General features: G+C 45.7%; 1 protein-coding gene across 17 annotated transcripts in view; it reads left to right on the top strand.

The window, feature by feature from the left end:
• TLN2 (talin 2) overlaps positions 1-14,038 on the top strand; it is a 415,035-nt gene that overhangs the window by 354,716 nt on the left and 46,281 nt on the right. For 13 of the 17 annotated variants that reach the window (XM_023616303.2, XM_023616310.2, XM_023616279.2 and 10 more), the window contains 3 exons: positions 388-534; positions 4,545-4,646; positions 7,106-7,225. In XM_023616303.2, the coding sequence (XP_023472071.1) occupies positions 388-534; positions 4,545-4,646; positions 7,106-7,225 (369 nt within the window). The remainder of the gene's footprint in view (positions 1-387; positions 535-4,544; positions 4,647-7,105; positions 7,226-14,038) is intronic. The other 4 variants (XM_070235516.1, XM_070235514.1, XM_070235507.1 and 1 more) reach the window with 1 other exon arrangement.

Here is a 14,038-nt window from a genome sequence, read left to right as displayed (position 1 = left end):
TCTTACTTTTTAATTAAATCTGTCAACTGGTATATTTGGGATTCTGTGGCATTCTCTTTCTACCACGCGAAACATAGTAATATAAAATTAGTCGTGTCATAAGACGCTGTTTGGTATTGCAGTTTTATTTTCTCTTTGATAGTAAAAAGAGATCTTTTTTCTCTTTGTTTTTCTGATTTTTATTTATTTTGCAAACACATCTACACACGTAATAAAGGAAAGGAAAAATGTAGAATTCATTGCTGTGCTTCATAATGGGGATATAGTTTTGTATTCTGCTTTTTAAGATTATTCTTACAAGAAGTGAAGTGGTTCTTAAGAGACTGAGCACCATTTTCTTCTGCTTGTGAAAACGTTTCACAATTCTCTTTGCCCCTGCCGTCCTAGGCACAGCACACCCACGATGCCATCACGGAGGCCGCCCAGCTCATGAAGGAGGCTGTGGACGACATCATGGTGACGCTGAATGAAGCTGCCAGTGAAGTGGGATTGGTGGGAGGCATGGTGGACGCCATTGCAGAAGCCATGAGCAAGGTGGGCCTGGGCCGCTGATGCTCTCCTTCACTCCTGGACCCCGTTTCCTCCTCACTTCCCCTCGGACTTGGTCCCCAGGTGCTTTTCTCTAAGGAGCTGTCAGTCAAGGCAGATACCAAGAAGACTCCTCTTTTCTTGAGGGTTCTGATTAATGTACAGATGTCCTATCATATGTCCAACATATTATTCATTCTTTATTATTCATTCATTACTTTTGTAAGCCAGATGCACCCTTCCTTCCAATTTAATACGGGGCAGAAAATGAAGATGAGAAGGTAATGTTGGTTCCCTCACTTATAAAATGGAAATAATTATTGAGCTCCTCTGTCTACCTCATAGAGTTGTTGTGGGGAACAAACTCCAAAATGAAATAATGGAGTGCTTCCCAAGCACTGGCCTTTGGAATGACTACTTTGCAATCACTGGGAGCATTTTAGAATGCACATTCCTAGGCCCTACGCCAGCCCTGATCAATTGAAATCTCTGGGGTGGAGCTAGGAATCTCTGTTTGTATTTTTAAAATCTCCCCATGGTTCTGATATCTAGCCAGATGCAGAAACCACTGCAGTAGTATGTGTAAAGCCCTGAGTGAACCCTTGTAGGCAACGGACATAGAGGATAACATGCAAGTGTCGTTTTTCCTCTAGTGACCCATCAGTTAAGTTGGATCAGTAGGGACGTATGACTGGGTGGTATCCTCTTTCCCCAAGGAATCCTTCACTAGTCATGTCACTTTGATATTCATTAGCCTTAACAATTGTTCATCAACATCTAATTGCCATCCTGTGATAGCATAGGCAAGAATTTTAGACTTCGTCTGTGTTTTGAAATGTCCATTGTCTGATTGTGAATACATTAGTATGGTTTTTCAGGATAATAAGCGGTCTTTAATTGCTGATTTAGAGAAAATTGGTTGGCTTGTATCTCCAGAAAGAGATGATAGCCTGAAACTATAATTAGGATAATTCCTCTTAAACATTATGCAGTCATTATCAGACTGAGAAGGTCACAAGCCGGGCTGGGATGCTGGGGCTCCTTCGAGACACCAGACTTGCCTGGTCAAAGCAGTTTAATAAGTTCTGCCTTAGGCTTCTCATGCTTCAAATATGGACAGTTCAGTAGAAAATGAGTGAAATTCCCCACCTCCTCAAGGCCTATGGATAAGTCTCAGTGGGTTCGTCTGGTTTTCAGGATATCAGAACACCACAGCTTTGAAATTCAGCCATGTGTCTACTGAGGATATTAAATAATGGAGCCCACGGTATCTCAGTACAAATTAGAAATTCAAATGATCGTTTTTTTCTTCTTAGGAGAAGGTGTTTTTCACAATCACTCTAATAACAGGGAAGAGTTCTGTAAATTCCTGGAAGATGGAAGTCAGATTCCTGAAGTCTTTTTTTGGTCGCCTTTGAGACTTGCATATTGTGATGGATTTTTGATAAGGAAGCAGCTCTTGTACTGGCTGATGCCAGTGATGTAACAGCTGCTCTCTCAGCTCAGGACACTTGATTCATGGAAGGGCTGGGAAATAAGTCTGGTATTATCCAATAGCAATAATTAGGAACTGCTAACAACATGAGCCGCAGAGGCCAGGAACAAAGGGGTTTTTTTCCCTCAGTTCTACAAAGTATACAGTTAGAGTTTCATTGGTATCCCTAAACTCTTACCCATCTTGACCTGACACCCAAGGTACTGCACAATGCCTCTTCCCCATTCTCCCCCTGCTCGGCCCACCTGGCCCGCCCATCACTGGAGACTTTGTATTAAGTGATATTTCCGGTCCTTTGAGCCCCTAAGTGGCAATGCATTAGAAATCTGTTGTTTTCTACCTGAGTTTTGGTTATTTGGTTAAAACACTGATATATTGTTGGAATCATTGTCTAAAATCCTCAAAGGCAGCGACTGACAGAAAAAATGTGAGTGTACTGATTCTAACTTGGGTGTAATTCTTGCTGCTTTTGGAGCTTCTTCTATGGAGGTTCTCCTTGAGATTTTTCTCTCTGTATCTAGGCACCAGAAGGTTTGGAAATTAATAAGTTAATGTGAAGTAATCTGCTTTCTGGGTGACATTGGACAAATCACTAAAGCTCTCTGAACCTTGGCTTCACCATTCAATGAGGTTAATGGTTCTCAAGCTTTGGGATTTTGTAACCCAGTACCCTTTATTTACTTTTTTGTTTGGGGGTGGTTTTTTTTTCTTTTTTGGCCAAAGAAGGAAATTAAAGAAACAAAGCAAACAAAAACCCTGCTATCTACAGCACTACTATATCATAAAAGAAAGGTCTTGTTAACACCAGAAACAGGTAGGAAGACCATAATCTCAAAATAATGGATAGTTGTTTCAACTAAATAAGTTGGAAATCCTGAAAAGTTCACCCCTTTGTTCTTACTTTTCTCATTGTCTTCAAACTGGTAGGTTTGTCACGGTGGCTGGTGGCCACCATGTTCTAAGCTGCCCTCTAACTCCAACATCCTGGCATGTTTGCAGTTAGTTACACCACATCACATATGAAGGCTCCCAGCACATGGTCTGACACTTAGAAGATGCCCAGTCAGTTTATACTGAGTATGTGAGTCCATAACTGAATCTTCATTTCATCAGCCCCCATGGTGTGATAGAGATATTTAGCTACATCTATCGCCCTGATAAAGGAACCAAAAAAACATCCAGCCTGGAGTTTGTGTTGATGGTTTGGTGGAAATTACATCCCAGATGTGCAGCCACATCACACATAGGCCACAGCAATATGTTCCTTCAACTCATATTGTAGCTTGTGCCAGCTCATGATGGGTGGGTAGCTCTTGCTGTAGACTCCATCTAACATTTTCCTCTTTGCCCTCTTGGCTCCTAGTCTCTTCCCAGACTGCAAACTATCTGGCAGAGAGCTGCCAGGGAGATCTTCTCAAATGTATTATTACCCACCCCACATCCCACCATTTTCTTCATGATTTCAAGGTTCTTCATCAAGCAGATCCAGCTTCATTTCCACCACTCTCAACAGCCCCATTCTGTTCACTGTACTCACTCTTCCTGTGTTCACTTCTGTTCACCTTGTCTCCCCAACTGGAATATCATTCAGCAACCAATGGTGACAGTAACGATGATGATGGTGGTGAAGATGGGTTGCCTTTTTCTTCATCATAATCATCATTGACATTATCATCATTATTAACATCATCATCTTCATTATCGTGGTCATCATCTCCTCTCTTAACCAGGTATAGTCTCAGTTGATCTTTACTGCAACCTGCTGATGCCTGGAAGTTTCCAGTGAAGGACCTGAGACTCAGAGAGTTTAAGCAATCAGCTTGAGGCCCATCCACAAGCCCTGGAACCAGGTCTCGAATACAAGTCTTCTCAACAAATGTGTCCCCAACCCTTCAAGGGTCAGAGCTACTGTGCCACTTGCTCCAACTCTTCTGCCACACAGTGATCTCACTCTTTTCTCAATTCCTATTGCACTTAGAGTCAGACAAGTGACAAGTTATTTCTAGTTCTTCCAATTCTTTCTCTTCCCCAACTTAGCTCAGAAGTGAGGGCCCAGGCTGTAGACATCTGTGGGCTACACCATTCCTAGGGAAGCCCTCTGTGATGTAGATTCTGCCTCCTCTCCCAACTCGCCTTTGTCATTCTGTGATTTCCTGGAAGTGTCTGGTTCATACCAACCTCCATATGCTTGAATGCTATTCCCTCTCCTTGGGACTCCTTCCCCACCTTTTATATGTAGCAGACTCTTTCCCTGGTCAGACTTGGCTGAAATGTCATTCCTTTGGAAAGCCCTCCCCCTCCTCTCAGACAAGGTTGGGGGCCTCCCCTTGCCTGTGTACCCCAAGTGCCCCGAATACACATCTATGGAAGTTCTTATCGCAGAAGCTGGGGGATTCTGTTGGCTCTGGGCCAAAGAAACTCTGAGGCCTCTCCATTGTTCAAAGTTCCCAATTCTAATAAGTACAATCCACACTTCAACAGGCCTTTGATGACATTTGGGTTCTTTTCCTTTCTTCTGTAGCTGGATGAAGGCACGCCTCCAGAACCAAAGGGAACATTTGTCGACTATCAGACGACTGTGGTCAAATACTCCAAAGCCATTGCGGTAACAGCTCAGGAAATGGTAAGAAGACAAGAGCTGCCCGCCACTGTCAGCTGCCCTTTTCTCCACACCACCACTACGTCTTCAAATCCGGGGTCTGTGCTGGAGAGAGACTAGTCCACATTTCTAGTTCCTTCTGGGCCCAGCTTCTGTCATTTATCTGTGGTCTCTGGCTGCCTGTGGTCTAGATGCCCCAGTCCGCTGGAGTTCTCTTCTCATGAAAAAGCTGCGAGAGGGAATTAAAGATGACTGAGACGTGGGCATGAGGACAGGGGAGCAAAGGAAGGAGAGCAAAGGAGAAAGAAGTTGGAGTTAAGGAGAAAGAAAAACTAGTCCTATTCACCTCACACAGGGCTTGAGGCGGTTTTATCCAGTCACAGTACAGAAGACATTTGGGGACAGAACAGAGATTTTCTAATGGAATCAAATTATAATACTTGGACAGTAAAACTGGACATTACCAGTCTTTGAGGCAAAATGAAACATGGTTATATATATGTATTAAAAAAAATCCCTGACAACAGAAGGCTTGTAACTTTTGGAGATAATTTTTTTTTTTTTTGCTAAAGTGTAATGCAGTCAGAATTGTATCATATGGATCTTTAGATATAGATGGCATTGAGAGACAGTGCATGCTATCTTGATATGTTAACAAGTTGTGCAAAAGATGACAAGTGATGTCCTCAAAGAATACATAGGAGTACATAGTAAGAAAGTTCCTCTTAACTTTTGAAGGCTCACATGTCACGGAATAAAATTTTGAAAGATTCCTCTCTGATGCTGCCCTATAAGCCTGAGTTGAGAGGTCAAGTGGCCTTTCCAGCTGGAGGGACCAGACTGAGCCCCTGTGTGGTTCCTGCCCCATCAGGCCCGGCACCTCTCTGGATGGTTTTGTCATGTAGTTGTATGTCCACTAGAGGTTGAGCTTGGACCACAAAGGCTTCCCTGGCTGCTGCCGCTCATTCTTAGAAACTCAGTGATTGTGCCAGGCTCGTCGTCTAAAAGGATTGGGGCTGGGGAGGGAGGGAGGCAGGAACAGTGCCCATCTCAGTGACTGTGAAAAAGCTGGAGTTGGGCCCAAGTGGTCCTGCTCATGGGCAGGTCATGGGTCAAATCACACAGCCCTCCCGGGCTGATTCCTCTGAGCAGGAAGCACAGCGCAGCAGGTGGTGACAACATTTGGAGTGGCCTCATGGTGTTTCTGGAAACTCTCCTGGGCTAGGTTCTTGGTCAGCCCATCTTGACCCTTGGTGTCCATGCTCTTAAGGAGCCCAACCTCTAGCTGTGTTGCCACTCCCGGGATAGCTTGCCTGGGCCCTGGGTTGGCAAGAGTCCCACTTCCCAACTTCAGATCACCCCAGAATTGTTGCACTCTGCGTGGTAGGGCTCAGCTGAACCTGCTCGTGCGACAGCCTCGCTCTCTCCGGGTTCAGCATGTGTTCCTTGGGAACCACCCCCCGACCTGAAGGTCTGTGCCATTTCCTGGAAAACGTGCTTTAGACAGCCGCACATTCCCGTCCAGCCTCAATGGATGTGGACTCACTTAAAATGTTTTTTTGTTTTTTAAGCCCTCTAAAAGCAAGGTCTTCAGATTCCTCACAGAGAGAGAAAGTATTGTTACCCAGAGCAAGAGAAGAGGTGGGGCCGGAGGGAAGCCTCTCACCCAGGAGGGACAAGCATGTCGGTGGCAAATTAAAACTGCTGTTGTGAGAAGAGCATTTTTACAAAAATGGAGGAGGCATTTTTGCTAGAGGGAGAAGAACAACTAGAAATTAGTATGTTAGCTAAGTAGGATAAGCTGAGGTAAGGTTTTCTATGAAGCAGGGGGAAAGTACTGAATAGCTTGACAATAAAAAGATAGAACTTGACCATTTAGGCTACAGAATACTCTGAACTACATTTGTGGCTGAAAGCTTGTCATTCTTTGACACAGATTTACTACAAATCTCTCTAAATTTCTTCCTCCAAAACATTTGGCTCATCCAGCACTTCTCATGGTGATTTCCGTAACAGCCCTGTCCTCATGCCCTCTCTTGTCCGTATGTGCTGGGCTTCTGGGTTCCCAGAGACGAGATCAGCTCTGCAGAAGCGTATGACCAGGGGTGTGCACTGCACAGCGCTTGTGCTCCCTTGTGGCTCCCTGGGGAACTCTTCTGGTGACCCACAGGGCAGGGCCGGCTGGGACTGCCACCCTTACCTCCCAGAGTGGACCCTGAGGGCCTGGCCTCCACACTGCGTGACCTGAACCTAGCATGTTGCCTATTGGCCTGGCCAGGACCTGCTGGCCTGAGGGGGCCCTGGCCTGTTGTGCGTGATGCAGCATGGGCTTCGCTTGAACTGCCCTCTCCAGTGTCCAGCCCCAAATGCAAGTCAAGAGCTTAAAAGTGAATGAAACCCTTTGGCTTCCAGTGGTATTAACACATGATTCTCATGCTTTTCTCTGTGTGTGTGTTTGTGTCTTGCTTGTTTTCTTTTTCCAGATGACTAAGTCGGTTACTAACCCGGAGGAGTTGGGAGGACTGGCTTCACAAATGACCAGTGACTATGGGCACCTGGCTCTCCAGGGCCAGATGGCAGCAGCCACGGCGGAACCAGAGGAGGTCTGCCACCTTAAGTCCCTGTTTTAAGAAGCCAACCCCCACTGGTGCCCCCTCCTAGGGGATTCTCCGTAGCTCAGGGCCACTCCAGAAGACCCCAGCATGAGAGCCAGAACCAGGCTTAGTTCCCTTACTGTGCTGCCAGCCCCCGAGGCTCAGTCCCAGGAGCCCCAGGCTGTGCTCAAAGCTCATTGCCCTTCCTGAGGCCGAATGGCTAAGGTCTGGGCCATCTGGTGAGGTGAGGTGGGCTTTCAGACAGAAGGACTCTGCCAGGTCACCCATCCCCCAGCATGTCACCTGATGCCAAGGGCAGAACACGCACTGCCATCTTCCTCTCGCTTCCTGCTCCCACTGAGCACATCCCCTTCAATTATTTTTCCATTTTCCAAAGGCTCACAGAAGCGTTGGAAGAGCTGAGTATGGGATTTAGGTGCCCCTCTCTTGAGAAAGGGCTTTATAGCCTGCTTTTGTGGAGCAAAGTCTCACCCAGATATTGCTGGGGCTTTCTTAGCACTGGCCCACATCCCTGCCTCCGTATCTCCTGCGGACTCCTCTTCATTACCCGCCTGCCTTCCCTAAACTCACTGTCCTTAGTGGCCGACACAGACCTGGCCTCAGAATGCCTGCACCCAGAAGAGTCTTAAAATGGCAAAAGTTTGCTCCCACAGTCTGCTTTCTAAGAGCTCCCATCTCTAATAGCTCTGAGAAAGCAAGTGGTCCATTGGGAAGTAACAGGATGGCTGGAGCTCGGGGTATCTGACCGCACCTGTGTCAGTGTTAACTCACAGAGGTGCCTGGTCCCAAGCGACTACATGCCTCCTTAGAGAGAGAAAACCTAGTCTGAAAGAAAGAATAGTGGAGTGGGTTGCAGGGACGCTGGGAAGATGAAGGCGACTACATTCTGTGAAATTCAGCAAGCTGCTTATCGAGTGCACACCCTGTTCACAGCGACATTCCCAAATGAACCAGGCTGTCCAGGCGGAAGGTTGTGACTCACCCTCCCTTCTCTTTGCAATGACAGTCAGTGTCCATGAGTTGCTCAGCACTGTTTCTCGTGGGAGTCAGGTCTAAGTGTGTCTTCACAAAGATTCTCAGAGACAATACAGAAATGAAGACTCAAAACAAAATCACTTTCTAACGTATGTTGTAACAATGCATGTAAACAGGAGCATCATATATATGTACTTGCATACATATATATCTAGCATGGACGACTTAGATTTCTAACCGTGCCTGCGTTTTGAGGCTTTAGGGTGGTTGTTTAGGCTGCAGCATGCATGACTGTTACGTCTGTTAAGTGACTACCAAAAACGAAAAATGATCAGACACCCACATCAGGATTCTGTTGATGCTTCACACAGGCCCGTCATTTTTTAAAATAGACTCCTTGTTTTGGTAGGATCATCTAAACTCATAATTCATTTAATTTACATGTAATTTTGAATTTTATGAACAAGTGTAGGGCAGCTTATGTTACAGGAAGGAGAAGTTTAATTGGACAGCAGGAAGAAGCGTTTGGCTTTGCGAGGACGTTGAAAACTAAAAGATGGATTGTGAGGGAGGTTTGGATCTCTGTCTCCAGAAATCTTTAAAAATAGAATCTACATCCATCTGCCTTGGTTAGTTTAGATGTCGGCCTGCCTGAGTTACTGAGTGAGGACCCAGTGATCTATGGAGCCCTTTCCTCATGTGTGTTCTTATGAGCTACCCACCCCGTGTGTGAAACAGTCAGATGATTTTTTATTGCAACCCAGACCATTGAAGCAAAATACAAAATAAAGCCAAAACAGCCAGGAAAGAAAATGTGTTGCTAAAAGCACATCAAGTGGCTTTCTTTCCTGGGCCCGCATTTGTAGCAGCTGACATTTTCATTAAGGTTTTCCCTTTTCCTCATTGGATGTTGAGATCTATTTTACGTTCCAGGCGCCATAGCAGTATGACCTGGAGTGAAAAGGGTAGAGAGAATATAAAATTACCAGTGGCTTGCTAAGGAAAATTCTTTGTATGCATTTGCCAGACAGCTATTTGGGGGGAAAACTGAGAAGGTTAGGAGATCCCTAAAGCAATGTAGTTTTTTATTCCAAGACTGTGGAATTATTTGTATACCCAAGAGGGCCCCCACATCACAGCATGTGAAAATATTTATATCCAGGGCAAATGAGAAGCCGCTCCCTTCGCTGCAGTCTGCTGTGCGGAGTCAGCGTTTTGGTCTTTTCCAGAATGTGACAATTACAGGAAAAGTCATAGCTCTGCCCTCTGAACATCAAGCAGGAGCTTTATCTGCTGCTTTTTCCATGGAAAATTCAGACTTTTGTTAACATCGCTGTGAAAACTATTTTCTTCAGGAAAGTTTAAACCCTCAGGCAACTTTGGAATTTAAGATTAGTTTCCTCTTTTAAAAAAGAAGAAAGAAATGTAGATCCTGTGAGCCAGCAACTCCTAAATGTAAATGCTGGGGAAAAGATTTCTTGACCACGGCCTTGTCTCTGAGGAGACTCTGCTGTAACCACTTGTAATACCGCTTGTCTTCAAAGCTGGCAGGAACATTTGTCAAGAGCCTGTGGTGAGAACCACAGCCCTTTCCCCAAAATGAGATGGGTGTCCACTCCAGAATTCTCTAAAACTTTCCACTCCAAGACACCCTTTCTGTAGGGGGGAAGTGATGCCCTGCTTCTGTTATACTCTATTTTTTCCTTCCATTTTTTTCTATCTAAGGAGAAACTGTAAAGTTGGTCAGGTAACATCCATTACGGCCTTTTCAACTTTCACAAGCTCTGCCAGGCAAATTACATTTGACCTGGTTTCAGATATGACTGTTTTTAAAGGCTGAAAAAACTCTACATTTTGTCTAGTTTTAGGCTGTAAAGAAGATCAGTATTGCTTAGACTCCCTCCGATTGAAATTTGTTCCAAATCTTCATAAAGGCCAGGTTTCTAATTTCCCCCAAGGCACAAAATCAGAAGACAATCTTCTCCCTTTTACTTTTATTTGGGCAAGAAGGGATTGAGGTCTTCTTGAGGTTCAAGTAATACTTTACTACAGCTGCCAATTTAAAACCCCAAGTTGAATGCCTTTGAGCAACATTCCTATATAATACACACGAGTGGTAAGTTGGATCACGCTAGGGGCTGGTCGTATTTGCTGGGAAGTTTAGTGTTGCTTTGAGAATCTTAGCATTTTTAAAGCCGTTATCTGTTTGAATGCAGTCTTGAAAACGCGTTCCCTTTCTCGATGTTCCTCCAGGAGTACAAAATGTTCTATGCAACCGCAGTGAGGCAGACCGTGTTAATTCTGTTGTCTTCTTTCATTGAAGTGCCTGCCCTAGCTAGCCCACATGCCCGTGGAAAAGAATAAGAACATGAGTGTTGTTCATCGAGTGGCATCCACACGTCAGATGCTGTGCTGGACACTGTCCCCTTGACCCTCACATGCAGTGTGAGGCAAGAATCATTTGTTCTTCCCCCTTCACCGATAAGCAAACAGAGGCTCAGGGAGCTTAGTTAAATTGTCCAAGACCACACGGCTACAATGGTTAGTGTCAAAGCCACTTAAATAACTCTTTGGAATAAGTGAAGTTTCAAGTAAATAAGTAAATACGTGGAAAAGTCAGGATTTGAACCCAGGTTTGTTGGACATCATACCCCTTGCTCTTTGGCCTGTAGCAAGCTGCTTCTTGTCATCTTTCTGACATGTTTTCACACACACCTCTCGTTGGTCATCCATCAGCCTTGGGAAGAGGGCAAAGCAGGTCCTGTCCCATGTCACAGGTGAGGGAACAAAGGCCCCAGGAGGTTAGCAGGCTCACCCAGAGAGTCCGGTGGCCAGGAAAGGGCAAGGCTGGAAGCAAGGCCCATGGTCCTTTCTGCTGCCCACTTGGGTGGAGGGTTGAGAGCAGGAGTGGGAGTGGAATCCCGAGATCCCCTCCTTCCTGTTACCTTCATTCCTCGTAGCCTATGAAAACGAAGGAGGGCAGCCTATTTCAACTCGTCCTCCTCAATACTGCATTCCTCCTGCTGGCTGTCCAAAGAGGATGGTGCAGCCAAGTATATAGGAGGTTTGCATGGCCTAGGGGGCCCCCAGGCACCTAGAAGGTAACTGTGTGACATGGCACAGACTCAGCCGCCAGGACCAAGCCCTGGGTTGACCAAGAGCCCCAAGGGTTTCTGCAGCTCTTGCCTCATTTTAGTCTCATCCCATTGCTTTCTGGTGCTGGTCTTCCTCGGTGCTTCCTTACTGGAAGTTCATCCCTGATGACCACTGTGCCAGCCCCACAGTTACATTTACAGGATCCTTTGCTACATGCATGATGTCACCTCCAAGAAAGGGGCTGAGCATCAGGACAGTGGGGTGTGTTTTAATAGCATGGCCTTCGGAGAGGGGCTGAGGGAGCATGAGAGCATCATTGAGGATGTATTCCCACCATTTATCATGTCTGCCTGTAGGGTTCAGGTCTGAGGCAGGTCAGGAGCAGGTCCCTTCTCCCTCCCACTCCTAGGGTAATTTGGGAGTGATTTAAGAGGCTGGTGCTTGTCCCTGTGCACGGGCACTCTGCAAATGGAAAACTCAGGCTTGGCTCCATGCAGGGAGCAGCAGTGGTGTGGGGGGAACACTCTTTCAGAGCCTTCGTGTTTTCTAGCACGATGGTTTCATACCTTATTCTTCAGCACCCTGACCCAGGGAGGCACTTTGGACGTTCTGCATGTTTGACTCGAGTCTCACTTTTTAAGCATAATTGAACTATTTTTAAACTCTAGGAAAAGCTGCATGTACTCTTGAATGTATTCTAGGCCAAATGGTAACCCATCGGGGGCCACCAGTGCCTGGGCCACTGGGGGATTTTGTGAAAACCTCAGGCTGATGCAGTGTCTGCCCTGCCTGCTGTGGTCCGGGAACTGCCAGAAAACTCCTCCTGTTCACTTCATTGACTCATGTAACAGGACTTTCTCAAGACTGTGCAACCAAAGCAAAATACAGGAACCAGTTGGTAGCTGAGGTTCTATCTGGCGTTCGTAACCCCAACTTTTAAAGCTTGGTTCACTCAGTCTCAATTGTTGACTTTTTTTGTTTAGGTTTTTTCCTTTTTTTTTTTTTTTTTTTTGAGGAAGACCAGCCCTGAGCTAACATCTACCGCCAATCCTCCTCTTTTTTGCTGAGGAAGATTGGCCGTGAGCTAACATCCGTGCCCATCTTCCTCTTCTATATATGTGGGACACCTGCCACAGCATGGCTTGACAAGCGGGGCATAGGTCCACACCTGGGATCCAAACTGATGAACCCCAGGCCGCCAAAGCAGAGTGTGTGAACTCAACCACTATGCCACTGAGCTGGCCCCTCATTATTGACTTTTTATTGCCAAAGATATAAATTTTAACTCACAGAAAGAGTAGACTAATAACATTACTTCTATCAATTTTACATGTCAAGGTTCCATGAGAGATTTTATTTGGGGGGCAAAGGTGGGTCTGCTGCTAAATGGAAAAAAGTTAGAAAAACACTGATCTAATGGACAGAGCACTGTGCTGGGACTAGAGACCTGGATCGTCTCTGGCTCTGCCAGGGACCAGCTGTGTGATCTTGGTCCAGTCACATCGCTTCTCTGGGCCTCAGTCTCTTCATGTGTAAATGGGGAGGTTGAATTTGTAAGGTCATTTTTATTCTGAAGTTCTGTAAATGTTTCTGCCTCCATTTGCCCCGTCCCTGACTTTCCCAGCAGCATCAACCATTTAGAGATCTATGCTCATCCTTCACAGCAGACCTCTTGCCTTCAGATTAGCGCTGACCCTTGAGTACTTCGGGTTAAACTGCACTCATGCATCGCTTAACAACGGGGATACCTCCTGAGAAATGGGCCATTAGGCAATTTTGTCATTGTGTGAACATCACAGACTGTGCTTACACAAACTTAGATGGTGTAGCCTACCACACTAAGCCGTATGGTACTCATCTTATGGGACCACCATCGTATATACAGTCCGTCATTGACTGAAATGTCATTATGTAGCACATGTCTATATGGATTTGAAAAGCCTCGAGAGCCAGGTTGAGTTTAAAATTTCAGCGGGGCATCCCCCTGCTTCAGCTTGGCCTTGCGTTTAAACCAACAAACACGCCCAGCAAACAGCTGTATTTAAATGGTATGACCTCTGTGTGGGCTGAATTAGAGTGCCTCTCCTCCTCTCAGTGGCAGCTTTGTTGCTGCACTAGTCCAGACCTGTTTGCAGAGCTTCCAAATGTAGGATCCTGGGGTGCCACTCGTGTTGTATTCTGCGTGGAGATGGTTCACAAGAAGCTCAGCCTGATTGGGAAGGTTCCGCAGCTTCACAGTATACAATAGAAGACACCCAAAAGAGCAGAAACTCGACTTTCTGGATCAGGAGAATTTTCTGTTAAATGGCCTTAAACCCTTTGGGCCTTAAGGGGTTAAAGGAATTACCTCTCCACCCCCTCCCCACTCCCAGTGAAAAGCGGTGTTTCAGTAACAGAAGAGTTAACATTTGCAGCCACCTGCACTCCCGGTGACTACCCTTCCGTAAACTCTGACTAATGGGGTGACATTGGAAGGTAGCATCCAGGTAGCCCGGCTTGCCCAGGGTATATTCACAATACTCGAGATCTTTGAGTGACTATTATTGATAGATGCTGGAAGGATAACTCACAGCTTCTTGCTATTGTGGATTCTTGAAATAACACTTATTAACTAAAGCTTAAGTATTGTTTTGTTTTTAGTTGCTTAACTGGGCTGGAAGGCAGGTTATTTATGGCAGCTGTATTGATCAGACCAAAATGAAAATTGATGTCAAACAGAGCCAGAGGAAT

The sequence above is a fragment of the Equus caballus genome, chromosome 1, assembly GCF_041296265.1.
Source record: "Equus caballus isolate H_3958 breed thoroughbred chromosome 1, TB-T2T, whole genome shotgun sequence".
NCBI lineage: Eukaryota > Metazoa > Chordata > Mammalia > Perissodactyla > Equidae > Equus > Equus caballus.
This window is presented reverse-complemented; position numbering and strand designations above follow the sequence as displayed.